Below are 19,999 nucleotides of genomic sequence, written 5' to 3' on the forward strand. Positions count from 1 at the left end.
ATTGTTACTTTGTTCTGATCTATTCTGCAGTAGAGTCATAATTTTTTGAATTTTGCACATCTTGGGCACTTATGTTTCATGAATATATGAGGTTCTCTATATTATTCTTCATTCAGGAAGTTCAGTTTCTTCTGTTTAATTCTCAAAAAGCTCTCTATTCATAGCATAATAAATACAAAACAACTTCTACTAACTAGTCATTTCCTTTATCTCAGAAGTAAGATAGTCATTTTCCAGTTTTCTATGCTCTACAAATATTTAGGTTTGCTGCAAATCCATGTGATATCAACTAATCCCCTGGAACTATGAACTCCATCAGTATGCAGGATGCAAAGAATCCATTTCTTCTTATTTCATACCTGAAAACAAATAATCTAATTCAGTTTGGGAGTCATATACAGCTACAATCAAAAAGAAAATTAAAAATACAGTAATTTGAAACATTGTACAAAACATCAAATTCTCAGAAAATATGCTACTTGATATATGTTACACAAAAATTGGTTTGATAAAAGAAAATAAGTCCTACATTGCTTGGAGTTGCAAATTGGTACAGCCACTCTGGAAAGCAGTATGGAGATTCCTTAGAAAACTTGGAATGGACCCACCATTTGACCCAGCTATCCCACTCCTCGGTTTATACATACCCAAAGGTCTTAAAATCAGAGGAGGACATACACAACTTAAATAAACCAATTTCAAGCAATGAAATAGAAGAGGTCATCAAAAGCCTACCAACAAAGAAAAGTCCAGGACCAGATGGGTTCTCAGCCGAGTTCTACAAAACCTTTAAAGAAGAGCTCATTCCAATACTCCTCAAACTATTCCATGAAATAGAAGAGGAGGGAACCCTACCAAACTCGTTCTATGAAGCCAATATCACCCTGATACCTAAACCAGACAGAGACACATCGAGGAAAGAAAATTTCAGACCAATATCCTTAATGAACATCGATGCAAAAATTCTCAACAAAATTTTAGCAAATCGCATACAAATATATATTAAAAAGATAGTGCACCATGGGTTTTATCCCAGGGATGCAAGGGTGGTTCAACATTCGGAAATCAATAAATGTCATTCACCATATCAACAGACTTAAAGTTAAGAATCACATGATTATTTCAATAGATGCAGAAAAAGCATTTGATAAAATACAGCACCCCTTCATGCTCAAAACACTAGAAAAAATTGGGGTAGTGGGAACATTCCTAAACATTATAACGGCAATCTACGCTAAGCCCATGGCTAATATCATTCTAAATGGTGAAAAACTGAAAGCGTTCCCCCTAAAAACTGGAACAAGGCAGGGATGCCCTCTTTCACCACTTCTATTCAATATCGTCCTTGAGACTCTAGCCAGAGCAATCAGACAAACCAAAGAAATTAAAGGGATACGAATAGGAAAAGAAGAACTCAAACTATCCCTGTTCGCTGATGACATGATTATATATTTAGAGGAACCTGGAAATTCCACCAGAAAACTTTTAGAACTCATAAGTGAATTCAGTAAAGTAGCAGGTTACAAGATCAATGCTCATAAATCCAATGCATTTTTATACATAAGTGATGAATCTTCAGAAAGAGAAATTAGGAAAACTACCCCATTCACAATAGCATCGAAAAAAATAAAATACTTGGGAATCAATCTCACAAAAGAGGTGAAAGATCTGTACAATGAGAACTACAGAACACTAAAGAAAGAAATTAAAGAAAACCTTAGAAGATGGAAAGATCTCCCATGTTCCTGGATAGGCAGAATTAATATCATCAAAATGGCTAAACTACCTAAAGTGCTATACAGATTCAATGCAATTCCAATTAAAATCCCAATGATGTACCTTGCAGAAATAGAGCAAGCAATTATGAAATTCATCTGGAAGAATAAAAAACCTAGAATAGCTAAAGCAATCCTCAGTAGCAAGAGCGAAGCAGGGGGTATTGCAATACCAGATCTTCAACTCTACTACAAAGCAATAGTAACAAAAACGGCATGGTATTGGTACCAAAATAGACAGATAGATCAATGGTACAGAATAGAGGACATGGACACAAACCCAAATAAATACAATTTTCTCATACTAGACAAAGGGGCCAAAAATATGCAATGGAGAAAAGATAGCCTCTTCAACAAACGGTGCTGGGAAAATTGGAAATCCATATGCAACAGAATGAAATTAAGCCCCTATCTCTCACCATGCACAAAACTCAACTCAAAATGGATCAAGGACCTTGGAATCAGACCAGATAACCTTCATCTTATAGAAGAAAAAGTAGGTCCAAATCTTCAACATGTCAGCATAGGATCAGACTTCCTTAACAGGACTCCCATAGCACAAGAAATAAAAGCAAGAATCAACAACTGGGATAGATTCAAACTAAAAAGCTTTCTCTCAGCAAAGGAAACTATCAGAAATGTGAAGAGAGAGCCTACAGAGTGGGAGAATATCTTTGCCAACCATACCTCAGATAGAGCGCTAATTCCCAGAATCTATAAAGAACTCAAAAAACTCTACACGAAGAATACAAATAATCCAATCAACAAATGGGCTAAGGAAATGAACAGACACTTCACAGAAGAAGATGTACAAGTAATCAACAGATATATGAAAAAATGTTCAACATCCCTAGTAATAAGGGAAATGCAAATCAAAACTACCCTAAGATTTCATCTCACCCCAATTAGAATGGCGATTATCAAGAATACAAGCAACAATAGGTGTTGGAGAGGATGTGGTGAAAAAGGAACACTCATACATTGCTGGTGGGGTTGCAAATTAGTGCAGCCACTCTGGAAAGCAATGTGGAGATTCCTCAGAAAGCTTGGAATGGAAACACCATTTGACCCAGCTATCCCACTCCTTGGCCTATACCCAAAGGACTTAAAATCAGCATACTACAGAGATACAGCCACATCAATGTTCATTGCTGCTCAATTCACCATAGCCAGATTGTGGAACCAACCTAGATGCCCTTCAGTTGATGAATGGATAAAGAAACTGTGGCATATTTATACAATGGAATATTACTCCGCAATGAAGAATGATAAAATTATGGCATTTGTAGGCAAATGGTTGAAATTGGAGAATATCATGCTAAGTGAGATCAGCCAATCTCAAAAAACTAAAGGACGAATGATCTCGCTGATAAGCGGATGAGGACATATAATGGGGGGTGGGAGGGGCTAGCATTAGGTTTAGGGTTAGGTTTAGAGTTAGGCTAAGGAGAGCGGTAAGAATGAAGGAAAGAAGGACTGTGTAGAGGGAAAAGAAGGGTGGGAGGGGTGGGGGGAGGGGAAAAATAAAATAAACATCATTACCCTATGTAAACGTAAAAAAATTTAAAAAAAAAATAAATAAATAAAAAAAAGACTTAAAATCAGCATACTACAGTGATGCAGCCACATCAATGTTCATAGTAGCTCAATTCACAATAGCTAGATTCTGCAACCAACCTACATGATCTTCAATTGACAAATGGATAAAGAAACTGTGGTATGTATACACAATGGAATATTACCCAGCCATAAAGAAGAATGAAATTATGGTATTTGCTGGTAAATGGATGAAGTTGGAAAATATCATGCTAAGTGAAATAGGCCAAGCCCCCAAAACCAAAGGCTGAATGTTTTCTCTGGTAAGTGCATGACAATATATAACAAGGGTGGGGTTGGCGGGGGGAAGAGAAGAATGAAGGAACTGTGGATGGTATAGAGGAAAATGGGGTGAAAGTGGGTGGAGGACAGAAAGACAGTAGAAGGAAACAGACAGTATTACCCTGTGTGTATGATTACATGAATGGTGTGTATCTACATTGTGTACAACCATAGAAATGAAAAGTTGTACCCCATTTCTGTACAATGAATCAAAATGCAGTCTATAAAAATAAAAAATATTTTTAATAAAAAAAAAAAAAGAAAATAAGACCGTGGTATTTGCTGGAGTTATAATCTATACTTCTTTTTAGAACAATGTGGAGAAGACGTGGACATACAGATGATGACAGGTCTATGTCCATTTCTTTCTTTGTTTTTGTTTGTTTGTTTGTTTGTTTTTGGACTGGTGGATTGAACCTAGGAGTACTTTACCAGTGAGCTACATTCTTAGTCCTATTAATTTTTTATTTTGAGACAAGGTCTTGCTAAATTGCTGAGGCTGGCCACAAACTTGCAATCCTCTTGCCTCAGCCTCCTAAGTTGTTGGAACTACAGTGTGCTCTGCCATGCTTGGCCCTCTCCTCTCCTCTCCTCTCCTCCTCTTTCTTCTCTTCTCTTCCCTCCTCTCCCCTCCCCTCCTCCCCCCTCTCTTTCCCTCTTCTTTCCTTCTTTTCCTTTCATCCTCCATGTTATCTATTATCTTTCTATTCAGAAAAAAAAATGTTTGTTCAATCAAAATCTCTCTAAATAAAAAAGCAATTTTCAGGCATGCATTTAATGAATATACTTTTTAAAAGTAACAATTAGGGTTCATATTTATTTGATATTGTTGAAATACAGAGTAAAACCACAAGAACATATGTAACATAGTTTGTATTAATTGGCTCTGATGATATTCAAGTATTTTTATAGTAAGTGTGATGTGTCCTAGCTTGTGTATTTCAGTATTTGTCTTACTGGTTGTCACTTTTCTATCTAGCACTCCCTGAAATGATTAGGCAGGAATACATGAATTGAAAGAAGAGTCTTACAGCCCATGTTATCAGGAAAAATGGTATATATGTGAGGAGGCAACTTTTGCCCAAGAAACTGGTACAGAAATTAAAAATACATAAAATTTAATTTAAAGTCAACTCAAAATGGATCAAGGACCTCAGAATTAGACCAGAGACACTGTACCTAATAGAAGAAAAAGTAGGTCCAAATCTTCATCATGTTGGTTTAGGTTCAGACTTCCTTAACATGACTCCCAAAGCACAAGAAATAAAAGCAGGAATCAATTAATTGGGATAGATTCAAACTAAAAAGCTTTTTCTCAACAAAGGAAACTATCAGCAGTGTGAAGAGAGCCTTCAAAGTGGGAGAAAATATTTGCCACACACATTTCAAAGAGCACTATTCTCCAGAATCTATAAAGAACTCAAAATCTTTACACCAAAAATACAAATAACCCAATCAATAAATGAGCTAAGGAAATGAGCAGACACTTCACAGAAGAAGATCTACAAGCAATCAACAGATATATGAAAAAATGTTCAACATCTCTAGTAATAACAGAATTGCAAATCAAAACTACCCTAAGGTTCCATCTTACCTCAATTAGAATGACGATTATCAAGGATTCAAGCAACAATAGGTGTTGGAGAGGATGTGGGGAAAAAGGTACACTCACACATTGCTGGTGTGGTGGCAAATTAGTGCAGCCACTGGGGAGAGCAGTGTGGAGATTCCTTAGAAAACTTGAAATGGAACCACCATTTGACCCAGCTATCCCACTCCTTGGCCTATACCCAAAGGACTTAAAATCAGCATACTACAGAGATACAGCCACATCAATGTTCATAGCTGCTCAATTCACAATAGCCAGACTGTGGAACCAACCTAGATGTCCTTCGGTTGATGAATGGATAAAGAAACTGTGGTATATATACACAATGGAATATTAGCCATAAAGAAGAATAAAATTATGGTATTTTCAGGTAAATGGATGGAGTTGGAGAATATCATGCTAAGTGAGATAAGCCAATCCCAAAAATCCAGAGGCTGAAGATTTCTGTGATAAGCAGATGATGATACATAATGGGGGGTGGGAGGGATGCAAGAATGGAGGAAGGATGGATTGTATAGAAGAAAAAGAAGAGTGGGCAGGGGGTGGGAGGAAGGAAAAAATAACAGAATGAGACAAACATCATTACCCTATACATGTATGATTACACAAATGGTGCAACTCTACTTCATGTACAACCAGAGAAATAACAGTTTAATTTTAATTTAATTCAATTTTAAATTAAATTTAATTTAATTTAATTTAAAAATAAATAAATTGCTTATGGTAGACATTGGATAAGTTAGAAATAACTATGAGATCTGTGAAGAGGCATATGTTAGATTGGAGACTGAAAATATTTTCATATGAAGGTCTCTTTAACACAGAAAATAAGATTTATTTTTAATATCACAATTCAAATGATTTAAAGTTATCTACAACACAATAATAAAAACTTTCCTACTGAATTTGAATCTTACCCAGCATTGAACATGGTACCATTTGTCCATTTCCAAGACTCTCCCACTTTCCTGCTCAGCCCAATCCAGTGCATGGAAGTTCCTGTGTATTTCTTCAAAAATTCCTTTCACAAAGCACAAGGCGTCATCCCTTAGTTAATATTTTAGAGCACACTGTGAAACATGCCTCTCAACCAAATCATTTCACCCTTTAAAATTCCCATTCTAAATTCCCATGCCTTCATTTTCCTGTAGCCACAAATTGTACAGATATTGACCTTTGAGACAGTATTATCAGAACTCTTTATTTCACTCTCTCAGTTAGACTTGTCTAAGAAGTTACATTTTAATCAAGTCATTGAAATTCTGTAAGCTACACTGTCTCTATCTTCTAAGGCAATTTCCATCTCTTCAGAAATTGTGGGGAAAGCATAACTGACATTTTTCTTTCAAGTTCAAAATCCTAAGTCATTGGTTTGTTCTAGTCACTGGGTGAATGACGAAGACCATGGACTGCTCTGACATTAATCCTACCCGGATGTCAAGCTCAGGTTCTCAGTGGTTTGCACAGGAACTGGTACAGCTTGTTCCTCAAGAAGGACAGGAAACAAAGTTTCTGTTTTGTTTTAAGCAAGGGTGCTCTTCCACCACTCACAGAGGAAGGACTGCAGAGGAAAGGAGTAATGGAAAGTGTCAGTACTATTAAGACAGGAAAACTCAGTGGCAAACTACTTTGGATAGACCCCACCTCACTAAGAATGCCATTCCTGTTGTGTGTTTTCTCATACAATCAGAGATCAAACTAACTTCTGGGTAAATATGATTTATTACTATGGGAGATATTAAGTGGGAGTTTCAGGGTGTCCTCTATCATCTTCTTACTATAGAACCTTAATGGTATTTGTCAGTTTTTCTTTACAAAGCAACCAATCTCTTCCTTATTTACTCTGAGCCCCTGAAGTCCTAGTCTGTCTGCTTTGCCTTCTCTCACCTCTTCCATTCATTAGTTTACTTTCTGGAACTACCCACATCTCCTTAACATCCTCATCTCTAAATTCCTAAATTCTAAAGAGGTACATCCTTTTTTTTAATTTCAAAAAAATTCCAGAATATTCTTGGTTGAATGCAAATGTAAAGTTAGTAAGAAATAATATTATAATCTAAGAACATTCAATAAAGATATTTATCTATATACACAGTGGGCATTGATGTTAAGACCTGGGCTCATTAGGCAATTTGCCTGCATTCAGGTCCCAGCTCATGTGTCTGTGGGTGTGAGCTTGTGTGTGTGTGCACATGAGCATGGCTGAAGATTACCTGAGTTTTTATAAGATTGTGCTTAGAGCACTGTCTGACATGGATTGTCACATAATATCAGCTGTTATTGTATTCAATCTCTCCTTACAGAAACATAACCTTTGAAATTATTTAAAAGTTTGCCTTTTTCTTACCATTTCCCTTTGGGTATCAATCTGAGCAAGTTGTGACCCCTGTATCTGCAGTATCTATCACTGGCTGTCCAATTTCTGGTATTATTAGAAAAAGAGAAACACATCTCTCCTACTCCAATCCAGTCTCTGTGCTACACGTGACACAGTTTTAGGACATTTTGATATTACTGGGAAAAAAAAGAAATTACCAGGTAAAAAATAAATCAAAAACTCTTTCCACTCACTGCAGTGAATCACTTTTACTTTTTACTTCTATCTCTCTGTTTAATCAATGAACGCTTGAGCATGCAGACATCAGAAAGAACATCAGCATTCTTGAGAATGACAAGGAAAACAAGAATCGGAACTGCTGAGCACTAGCACAGTTGATTTTAAGTGCTAAATTTAGCAAAGAGAGCATATGGAAAACCAGGTTCTAAGAACTCTTAGGCCATAGAGCGGGAATTAAATCTGACTTTGGATTCTGCGAGTCAGTGTGTGTGTGTGTGTGTGTGTGTGTGTGTGTGTGTGTGTGTAACCTATAATACTCAGAAGAATATTACCACTTTTTTTTTTTTCAAACTTGCAGGTCCAAGAGAAGATCTTACAACAGATCACTGATGCCATTGTTTCTTCTTCCCCCTTTAACATGATATGATGGTGAAGGAGTTCAGAGGGTGACACTCAGAACTGTGCTGCTGTGGCATATTGACTATTTTGAATTGAAGTATCTGAAAAGCAGCAGATGCAAGAAGAAGTGTCCTGATCTTTCTTCTTTTTCTTGGAAGCAGGACCTGAAAATCCAGCATGAAAAATGTCCTTTCTATACCAGAAGTAAAGTGACATTCTTACATCAAGAATGGAGAGTTGAGGCAAAGGGAAATTTGTATAAACAAACCACAATAAATCTCCTGGTCACTTCTCTACCGTACCCCAAATCCCTTTGCCTTATCATATGTCCACAATTTGCTAATTTTTCCAATTAAATATGCACATTCAATTCTGAGTCTTTGAGTCTTCATTTTCTTATGAGAATTTCCCTGCTGCATGAAATTCATATAAAGTTGGATACTATTCTCCTATTTATCTCCAGGTCAACTACATTCTCACGCTGAGCAGAAAAATCCCAAGAGGGTAGAGGAAAACTTTTGCTTCTCCTAAAGAGAGAAGGAAGGAAGGAAGGAAGGAAGGAAGGAAGGAAGAAAGGAAGGAAGGAAGGAAAGGAGAAAGATTTCAAAGAACAGCTATAAGTAATATAATTTGTTCTTAATTTAAAAGAAATTAAAACAAATAAATGATATTGTGTAGGTATTGCTGTGGAGGTGGTTATAATTTATGAGGCATTAACATTAAACAGGGATTTTGTTAATAACTTCCTGAATCTAGAAGTTATTATGTGCAAGAATCAACTTACTCTAGTCTTTATATCTTTAAGTGAAGTTCATAATTATATCTCCCTTACAATCTTGTGAGAATTAAATGTAAATAGGACATAGTGTATTTAACATTAACTCACATACAGTACTCTCAATGAAAAAAAGTATTGCTTTTGTTATCTGTTGATCATCTGAGAATTTAAGATTATTTTTACTCAAAGACCAAGGACTCCTATAATAAAGTTAAGAACATGATTCTACACTTCAGTTGAAAGCATGATTTTTTTTTTTCTGAGAAAGGCAAAGAATATGATAAAACTTGAATTAAATTTAGCAATAGTTGTCAAAATGGCAAATCAGAAGCAACCAGAACTTGCTTACATCTCTTCACATTGTAATCAAAATATTAGAAAGCAACTATTTATTGAGGTGCATGACCATGGAAAAATGCTGAAGTGTAATAGTGGACATACAGAGGCTTGGAGCAATCCAGACTCTGGATAGTAGAAGAGAAGGTGAGACAAAACCAGACCTTAAATTATACTATGGAGCTATAGTAATGGTATTGTGAGAATTAAATGTAAATAATAGGACATAGTGTATTTAACATTAACTCACATACAGTACTCTCAATGAAAAAAAGTATTGCTTTTGTTATCTGTTGATCATCTGAGAATTTAAGATTATTTTTACTCAAAGACCAAGGACTCCTATAATAAAGTTAAGAACATGATTCTACACTTCAGTTGAAAGCATGATTTTTTTTTCTGAGAAAGGCAAAGAATATAATAAAACTTGAATTAAATTAAGCAATAGGATAGTAATGGTATGGTATTGACACCAAAACAGACGTATAGACCAATGGTACAGAATAGAAGACACAGAGACAGGCTCACATAAATACAGTTATCTCATACAGGACAGAGGTTTCATAAACATGCATTGGAGAAAAAAATAACCTCTTTCACAAATGGAGCTGGAAAAACTGGAAATCCTTATGCAGCAGAATGAAACTTAACCCCTGTCTCTCACCCTGCACAAAATACAGCTCAAAGTGGATCAAGGACCTAGGCATTAGACCAGAGACCCTGTACCTACTAGAAGAAAAAGTAGGCTTAACTCTCCATCATGTTGGCTTAGGAACCAAATTCCTCAACAAGACTTCCAAAGGGCAAGAAGTAAAATCAAGAATCAATAAATGGGATGGTATCAAACTAAGCTTCTTCACAGCAAAGGAAACAATCAAGAATGTGAAGAGAGAGCCTACAGAATGGGAGTAAATCTTTGCCACTTTCACCTCAGATAGAGCACTAATCTCCAGGATATATAAAGAATTCGAAAAACTTAACACACACACAAAAAAAACAAATAATCCAATCAATAAATAGGCTAAGGAACCAACAGACACTTCACAGAAGAAATATGATTGGTCAACAAATTCATGAAAAAATAATCAACATCACTAGAACAGAGAAATGCAAATTAATACTGCTCAGAGATTCCATTTCATTCCAGTCAGAAGGGCAATTATTTAGAATACTAGTAACAACAAATGTCAGGAAGGATGTGGGGAAAAGGTAAATTCATACATTGCTGGTGGGATTGTGAATTGGTGCAACCACTCTTGAAAGCAATATGGAGATTCCTCAGAAAACTTGGAATAGAACCACCATTTGACCCAGTTTTTTCACTCCTCAGTATATAACCGAAGGTCTTAAAATCAGCATACTATAGTGACGCAGCCACATGGATGTTTGTAGCAACTCAGTTCACAATAGCTAAGCTATGGAACCAACCTCGAAATCCTTCAACAGATGAATGCATGAAGAAAATGTAGTACATATACACAATGGAATATTAGCCATAAAGAAGAATGAAATTATGACTTTTGCCAGTAAATGGAGATAATCATGCTAAGTAAAATAAGCCAATCCCCCAAAACCAAAAACTGAATATTCTCTGTGTTATGCGGATGCTTACTCAAAATAGGCGTGGGGAGGAGGTGTTCATTGGATTGGACAGGGCAGAGCAGAGGGAAGAGAAGGGGGAAGGGAATAAGAAAGACAGTAGTATGAATTGGATGTAACTTTCCTATGTTTATATATGAATATGTGACCAGCGTAACTCCACATCATGTACAACCACAGGAATGAAATGTTATACTCCATGTATGTATGATATGTCAAAATATATTCTACTATCATGTATAACTAAAAACAAACTTTTTAAAAAAAGAGAAGATGAGAAAGAGGTACAGTGTCACATTTGTGGCAGCATGGCAAATGGCAGGAATCACAGAGAAAAAGGGAGACCCAGTAAGCCCAGCTAGTCCAGAATTCAACACAGTGCAGACAGGAAGACTGGATCTGGGATATGCATAACAGGCTGGCACTGAGAAGTTCTCTGTAGTTCCTAACCTATGCTCATAGGGCTGTAAAAATAAGCCGTTTTGGGAAGGTCACATCTGAGCTTGCTGTTGTGCAAAACAAAAGCCTTTGCATTTTCTTATCCCTGGGAATCCACAGCGAACATTCCTACACCATTCCAGTGCACGTCTACCTTGAGACCCAGTTTAGTGCCAAGGAGTGCCACTGAAACAAACCCATTGAAAAATATATGTAGTGGGAAACAAGTGAGTGACATGAAATGAAGCAGAACTTGCTTCTCCTTTAGGATGGACAGACTGGGTGAGGAGCTGAAGCAGTTCTGGGGACTGAGCAGGCACAGATGATTACAGTAGGAGCTGGCTCTTAGAAGGTCAGAGACAGGTGCTATGGATTGTACGAGGCCTGCTGGACTCCTTCTTCCTAGTGTGGTTACTTGCCTTTCCTTCCAAGTGAGTTTCACAATGAGCACCAGACACAGACTTTGACACAGTCCCTGGTGTCAGCCCAACCCTGGGATTCCTTGAGCTAATCTTTTCAGAGTAAATTTCTGGAACTTTGCTAGCTTGTATTATTAAGCAGGGCAGTTGAGATCTATTCCAACTGGCTCTAGCCCCAAACTACTTCCACTGGTTGTTTGTTAAGTAATACAAAATAAGAATGAAAGAATAAATAATACCCAGCTTTTGCTCCCTAAGGGGAGTATAGCCTAAGAGAACACAAAGAAATTCTGATTAGCATAGGTAGGGAATACCAACTCTTGGCCACATGAGTGGCCACTTTGTCAGAAACAATACTTTTGCTTTTTAGCAAGGTTTTCTTTTTATTTTTTCATTATTTGCTGTTTTGTATATATACTTTTTCTTCACACTCTCTTCTTTTAATATTTATTTCTTTTAAATATTTTATTATTGTGCTTTATAACTTTTTCCTGCTTTTTTTTTTCTCTTTTTGAATTTTCAAAATTTTCTTCAACTTTTTTTCTCTTTTAATGTTATATTTATCATTTCTTAACTTTTTAGGTTATTCTATATCATTTCTGCCTTTGCAATTCCTGTAGTTTTTGGTATTCCAAATGTTGTAGTTTTTACTTAGTTTTTAATTTATTTCTGTATCTCATCTGTTTTATTTGTTGTGATTATTGTTACTTGTTTTCCTCTTTTTACACAATGGTGGAAATTGAGCCAGATGCTTTGAGCATGCTGGGTAATTACTCTGCCACTGAATTTACTCCCAGTCCAAGTCAGGGAAAATTGCACTGTACTCCACCCATGCCCCATCCCTATTCTTACCTTGTGGCTATCTCAACTTAAAGAATAGGGGAGATAAAAGACCAGCCAACAACTGGCCACATTTAGACATTGGTAGGGGGCAAGAGAAGAAGGCTGAAGGCCTGTTCTAAAAATTAACCTTTATAGCAACAGTAGAGAGACCAACACAAAGATTGTAAACAACTAATCTACTAGGGAACTTGGTATTTGTTACTCCCATGCCCTTTCAGACCACACATTAATGACAAGAATGGAGGAGAAGCTACAGAGGGGATAGTCTATATACTCTGCTATCTACAATGCAACTGCCTGATCTTCCAGAGGAACTCCACTGCAGTGAGAGTTTCAGAAAATTGGGACCCTCAGGTTCTGCAATAATATACACTATGTTGAAATGCACTAATTGCGGCCAAAGAAGCAATAGAAAAATTACACCATGAAGTCCAGTTAGAATTAAACTTAGCACTACAGCACAATCCAAAATTCTAGGACATATTGTCAAAAGGCCTTTCCCTAAAAAGGACCTCACATAAAAAGAGAGAAGATGTCCATACCAATATATGAGCAAATCTCAACATTGATATCTCAGAAGATAAAAGGTTACTACATATAAATATGAAACACAATAAATATGAAAAAAAAAAAGGGAATTAGACTCTAAAAGTTTGTAACTCTAGTAACTAACTCTAAAGATATTGAAGTGGTTGAAATGCTGGATGAAGAATTCAAAATAGATGAAAAATGATAGTGAATTCAAACAGCGTTCAAATAAAAAACTGAATGAATGAGGAAGACAATTCAGGAAGTGAAAGAGAAATCAACAAAGAGAGATTCTGAGAAAGAATGAAACAAAAAATTCTAAAACAAAAAGATCAGTAGATAAAATTAAAAACTCAGCTGATGTTGGGGGCTGTGCCATGTGGGCTGTGCCAGGATGGCGCCTGGTGGCCAGCCGGATGTTGTTTTGATCACATCGGCAGTGAGGAGGTTGATTAGTATAAGCACACCCAGGTGTTTTGTCATTGGCCGTATTCAATTAAGTCCATGCACACAATGGGTGCACAGGTGTTCCTGAGTGCTCCTGCTCGGGCCTGCTCGTTTTAACCTTTGCCGTGATAGGGTAGCTGGCTCCTCGCCTGATCTCAACTAGCATGGCCCCGCCCTTCGCCTCCTGGAGGGAATATAAGTGGGCAGTAAGCAGAAGGCAAAAGCAGCAGCTAGCAGCTAGAAGAAGCAGCTAGCAGTAAGCACAAGCAGCAGTAAGCAGAAGCAGCTAGCAGTAAGAAGCAGTAGGCAGTAGCAGAAGGCAGGGCAGATCGTAGAGTGGAGAACTGAGAACAAACCTCTAGGTTGCACCCGTTAGTTCACAGGATGCCGGACGCACCTCTAAGAAGAGGCAGCAGAACTCTGGGAGGAAATAGATCTCTGATAAGCGTAGAAGCCTCTCTTTCTCTAAAACTTTCTCTATAAGCAAAACCTATCTTTCTCTCAAAGTCTCTCTTCCTCTCAAAGAAGTCTCTCTTCCTCTATAAATTAGTGAATATAGGAAAAGTAGTTTATTTCCAGTCCACCTCCAATAAATACCCGCGCAATTGTTGCCATGGGCGGTGACAAGCTGAAACCCACATTAATAGATTAGATCAAGCAGAAGAAGGAATATCAAGGTTTGAAGATAAGTTTTATGAATTATGTCTTTCAGACAGTAATAAAGAAAATATAACAAGAAAGAAAAGGACATATAGTATCTATGGGACATCATTAAAAGACCAAATCTATGAATAATAGTAATAGACAAGAGAGTTAAGGTACAGACTCAAAGCATAGAAACCTTATTCAGGTAAGTAATAGAAGAACAATGTCCAAATATTAGGAAAGATATGGATATATCTATAGCCTCAATTAGATATGGCTAGAAGAGAATCCATTCACAAAATATTAAAATGCCAAAAGTACAGAACAAAGAATATTAAAGCCTGCAAAAGAGAAGTGCTAAATCACATATAAAATTAAACCTATCAGAATATAAGGATATTTCTGAGAAGAAACTGTCAAAGCCAAGAGAGCATGGAATGATGTATTTCAATCTCTGAAAGAAAATAACTGCCAATTTAGATTACTATATCCATCAAAGTTATCCTTCAGAATAGAAGGAAGAAAGAAAGACCTTTCAAGACAGACATAGACTAAATGAGTTGATATTACTAAACCAGCATTAAAGAAAATACTTAAAGGAATCCTACATTCAGAAAGGGAAACATGATAAACAGAATCATAAGAGTATAGAAAAAAATCACTCTAGAAGAATAGAAAATCAAATGAGGATAAGAAAATAATCAAATATTATTAACCAAGTAAACCATCAAACCTATAAAATGAATAAGGAAAAAAGAAACAAATACAGATTATTGAAATGACCAGAAGACAAACAAAATGACAGAAAGTAGTATAAACTTTCAGGAGTAACTCTGAATGTAAAAGGACTTAGGTCTCCAATTAAAAAAGACACAGACTGACTGATTAGATTAAAAAGCAAGAGCAAAAAAGAAAAAAGAAAAAAAAAATCTCTTGTTTTGTACAACACCTTCCTCACTAGCAAAGACATACACAGACTGAGAGTGAAAGGATAGAAAATGATATTCAAGCAAATGGAATCTGAAAGTAAGCAGCAATAACTACACTCATATCCTACACAATTATTTTAAGCCAAAAATCAGTCAGAAGATAAAAAGAAAGTTACTACATATTATTAAAGCAAGCAATTCATCAAGAAGATGGATTTGTAAACATATATGCACCAAACATTGAAGTATGCCACTTTATAAAACAAGCACTACTGGAAATAAAGGGAGAAATAGACTCCAAAACAAGGATAGTGGGTGACTTCAATGCCCTATTCTTACCAATAGATAAATCATTCAGATTCCCAAACCCCCAAAAAAATCAACATGGAAACATCAGAGTTACGTTATACTACAGATACAAAGGACTTAGCAAACATCTCCAGAATATTCCAATAATCCACTCCCTCCATAGCTGCAAAATACACATTCTCTTCATCAGCTCATGGAACATTTTTCAAACTAGATCATATTTGGGGCCATAAAGCAAGCTTTGGTAAATATTTTAAAAATTGAAATAATTTCTTATATCTTTTTTTTTTTTTTAGTTGTCAATGGATCTTTTATTTTATTCATTTATTTATATGTGGTGCTGAGAATTGAACCCAGGGTCCCACACATGCCAGGCATGCACTCTACCACTGAGCCACAACCCCAGCCCAATTTCTTATATCTTATCAGAGCATAACAGATTGAAACTAGAAATCAATTACAAGAGAAACTATAGAAATTATACAAATGAATGGAGGTTAAACAATACACTTTTGACAGTGGGTCACTGAATAAATCAGATAGCAATTAAAAGATTGATAGAACCAAATGAAAATGGAAATGCAATGTAGCAGAACCTATAGGATACAACAAAAGCATTACTAAGAGGTAAGTTTATAACTACAATGCTTACTTTAAAACAAAGAGAGAGAGAGAGAGAGAGAGAGAGAGAGAGAGAGAGAGACAGAGAGAGAATCTCAAATAAATAACCTAATGTCTCTGAAAGTTTTAGAAAAACAAGAACAAATGAAACCCAAAACCAGTAGAAGAAAAGAAATAATTCAAATCAGAACAGAAGTAAATGAAATAGAAACTCAAAAAACAATATAAAGTATCAATAAGCAAAGAGTTGATTCATTGAAAAGATAAACAACTTGGATAAAACCTCAGCCAAACTGACCAAATAAAACAGAGAAGAACCAAATAAAAAACATTAGAGCAAAAATTAATGTATTATAACAAATATCACTGAACTCCATAAGCTCATTAGGGAATGTTTCGAAAAAAATTCCAATAAATTAGAAAATTCAGAAGAAATGGAAAATTTCTGGAAACTATGCTCTTCCAAAACTGAACAAATAGAACAGGAAAAAAAAAAAAAAAAGCCTAAACTGAGCAATAACAGGCAATGAGAATAAAGAAGTAATAAAAGTTTTTCAACAAAGAAAAGCCTAGAACTGGACAGATTTATTGTTGAATTTTGCCAGTCTTTTAAGGAACAACTAATGCCAATGCTACTCAAATAGGTCCATAAAGTAGAAAGTGAAAGAATTCTTTCAAAGTCATTCGACAAAGCCAGTATTATCCTGCTACCAAAACCAGATAACAACACAACAACAACAACAACCACAAAATTATAGGCCAAAATCCTTGATGAATAAAATACTTGGAAATCAAATTCAACAACACATTTAAAAGATTGCACATCATGATCAGGTTGTCTTCATTCCAGGAATGCAAGAAGGCTACAATATACTCAAATGAATGAACATAATATAGAATAAAAATAGAATTAAGGATAAAAGTCCCATGATCACTTCAGTTGCAGAGACAGGGCATAGAAGAATCACACCACAACTTAATAAATGTTGTATATGAAAAACTCGTGGCCAATATTACATTGAATAAGGAAGAGTGAAAACATTTCTTCTAAAACCAGCAACAAGACAACGGAATCCACTCTCACCACTCCTATTCAATACAGTATTTGGCATGTTAGCTAGATCAATCAGGCAAAAGAAAGAAATAAAAGATATACAAAAAGGAAAGGAGGAAGTCAAATTATCCCTGTTTGAAAATGTTAGGATTCTACACTTATAAAAACCTAAACACTCACCAAAAAAAACCTCTTAGAACTGATAAAAAATAAATTCAGCAGAATAGTAGGATATAAAACTAACATACATAAAATTAACATCAAAAATCATTAACTTCCCTATATACCGATAATGCACTTGATGAGAAATAAATCAGGAAAGCGTTCTCATTCATAATAGCATCACATAAAAATAACACAACTAGGAATGAACCTAACCAAGGAAGTGAAAGATGTCTACAATGAAAAGTATAAAACCCTGAAGAAACAAATTAAAGGAGATACTAGGAGATGGGCAGTCTCTCCCATGTTCACAAAACGAGAGGATTAATGTTGTTAAAATAACCATACTACCAAAAGTGATGTACAGACCCAGTGCAATCCCCATACAACTGCCAATGACATTCTTCACAGAACTAGAAAGAAAATCCTAAAATTCATTTGGAAGCACAAAGATATAAACAGCCAAAGCAATTTTGAGCAAAAAAAGAAATGCTGGAGGTACAATACCTGATTTCAAAATATACTATCAAGTCATAGCTACAAGAACAGCACAGGATTTGCATAAAACAGACATGTAGACAAATGGAATAGAATAGAGAATGCAGTTGCAAACCCACCCATCTGCAGCCATCTGATTCTTGATGAAAGTGCCAAAAACATGTTGGAGACAAATAGTTTCTTCAACAGATGGTGCTGGGAAAACTGGACAACCAGGTGTAGAAGATTGAAACTAGATTTCTCTCACCCTATACAAAAATCAACCCAAAATGAATCAAAGACCTTAATGTGAGATCTGAAACTTTGAAACTACTAGAAGAAAATTAGGGGAAACACTTAAAGATTGTAGCATATGCAACAATTTCCTGAGAAGCACTGCAGTAGTTCAGGAAACAAAGGCAAAAATTGGCCAATGGGATTATATTGAATTAAGTTTACACAGCAAAGAACATAAACAGATGAAGAGACAGCCTGTAGAATGGGAGAAAATCTATGCTAGATATTACTATGATAGAGGAATATCCAAAATATATAAAGAACTCAAAAAAGTTAGTGAGGAAAGAAAAAGTAATCCAAACAATAAATGGGCAAATGATCTGAACAAATACCTCTCAGAAGAAGTACAAATAATCAATAGATAAATGAAAGAATGCTCAATATCTTTAGCTATCAGGGAAATGCAAATAAAAACTTCATTGAGATTCTACTTTAACCCAGTCGGAATGATATATTATTTAAAGAATATATTGCTGGGTCAAATGGTGGGTTCATTCCAAGTTTTCTGAGGAATCTCCACACTGCTTTCCAGACTGGCTGCACCAATTTATAATCCCACCAGCAACGTATAAGTGTACCTTATTCCCATTCCTTAGTTTATACTCAAAGGACTTAAAATCAGCACACTACAGTGATGCAGTCACATCAATATTTATAGCAGCTCAATTCATAATAGCTAGATTGTGGGACACATCTAGATATTGTTCTACAGATGAATGGATAAATAAAATGTGGCATATATACCCAATGGAATATCACTCAGTCATAAAGTAGAATAAAATTATGGCATTTGCAGGTAAACGGATGCAGTTGGAGAATATCATGCTAAGTGAAATAAGCCAATCCCAAAAAACCAATCTCTGATAAATGGATGCTGATACATAATTGGGGGAGCGGGAAGGGAAGAATGGAGGAACACTGAGTTGTGTAGAGAAAGGGAAATGAGGGAAAGGGAGCAGGTGGGGGAAAGGAAAGATGGTGGAATGAGACAAACATTACCCCAGGTGCATGTATGATTACATGAATGGTGTAACTCTACTTAGTGTACAAACAGAGAAATGAAAAGTTGCACTCCATTTGTGTACAATCAATCAAAATGCATTCTTCTGTCATATAACTTAATAGAACACACACAAAAAATATTCCTGGCAAGGATATAAAGTAAAAAGAAACCCTTATAAAATGTTGTAGGGAACGTAAATTTGTAAGCCACTATGAAAAACAATATGGAAGCTCCTCAATAAAACTATAATTAGAACCACCATAATGTCACAGTTACACCACTCCTGGATAATGTCTGAAAAAATTGAAGTCAGTATACAAAATGGATACCTGCATACTCAAGTTTATCGTAGCCCTATTTACAAAATCATTGACATGAAAACAAACTAGGTGCCTATCAACAGATGAATGGATTAAAACCATTGTGTGTGTATACACACAATGGAGTGTTGTTCAGCCATAAAGAAAAAGGAAATGTTGTTTGCAAGACAATGGATGGAACTGGAGATTATGTAAGGTAAAATTAGTTAAGGAAGATAGGTATTGTATATTTTCTCTCATATGTTGAAGCTATGATGGGAGAAAGATGATCTGAAAATAAGAGGGACAATTAGGGAAGAAGACCAGGAGAGAAGAATAGCAGGGAGGGTGGATACAATCAATGCACAATATGTGCATGAATGGAAATTTTGTAGTGAAGCCTATCAATTTGTACAATTAATATGATTGGAAAATTATACTTTCAAAAAGAGTATGGTAAAGCTTATTGAACTAGTGGAGAGACCTGGGGACAAGTCTCCTCAAACTCTTTTATTACTCCAAGATGATACTTTAGATATGACTAATTAGATCTATCAAGAATGAAGACTCACACAAAGTTCGATTTGAGGCACTCAC

At 35.8% G+C, this 19,999-nt stretch overlaps 1 protein-coding gene across 1 annotated transcript; it reads right to left on the reverse strand.

Moving 5' to 3' along the window:
* Nucleotides 1–248: 248 nt before the first annotated feature.
* On the reverse strand, nt 249–14,221 carry Clec2a (C-type lectin domain family 2 member A). Its single transcript, XM_053743384.1, is given in 6 exon segments — nt 249–328; nt 331–359; nt 6,180–6,283; nt 7,610–7,656; nt 7,659–7,740; nt 14,204–14,221. Coding segments are annotated over 6 exon segments (360 nt in total).
* Nucleotides 14,222–19,999: the final 5,778 nt, after the last annotated feature.

This window comes from Sciurus carolinensis, chromosome 4 (genome assembly GCF_902686445.1).
Source record: "Sciurus carolinensis chromosome 4, mSciCar1.2, whole genome shotgun sequence".
Lineage (NCBI taxonomy): Eukaryota > Metazoa > Chordata > Mammalia > Rodentia > Sciuridae > Sciurus > Sciurus carolinensis.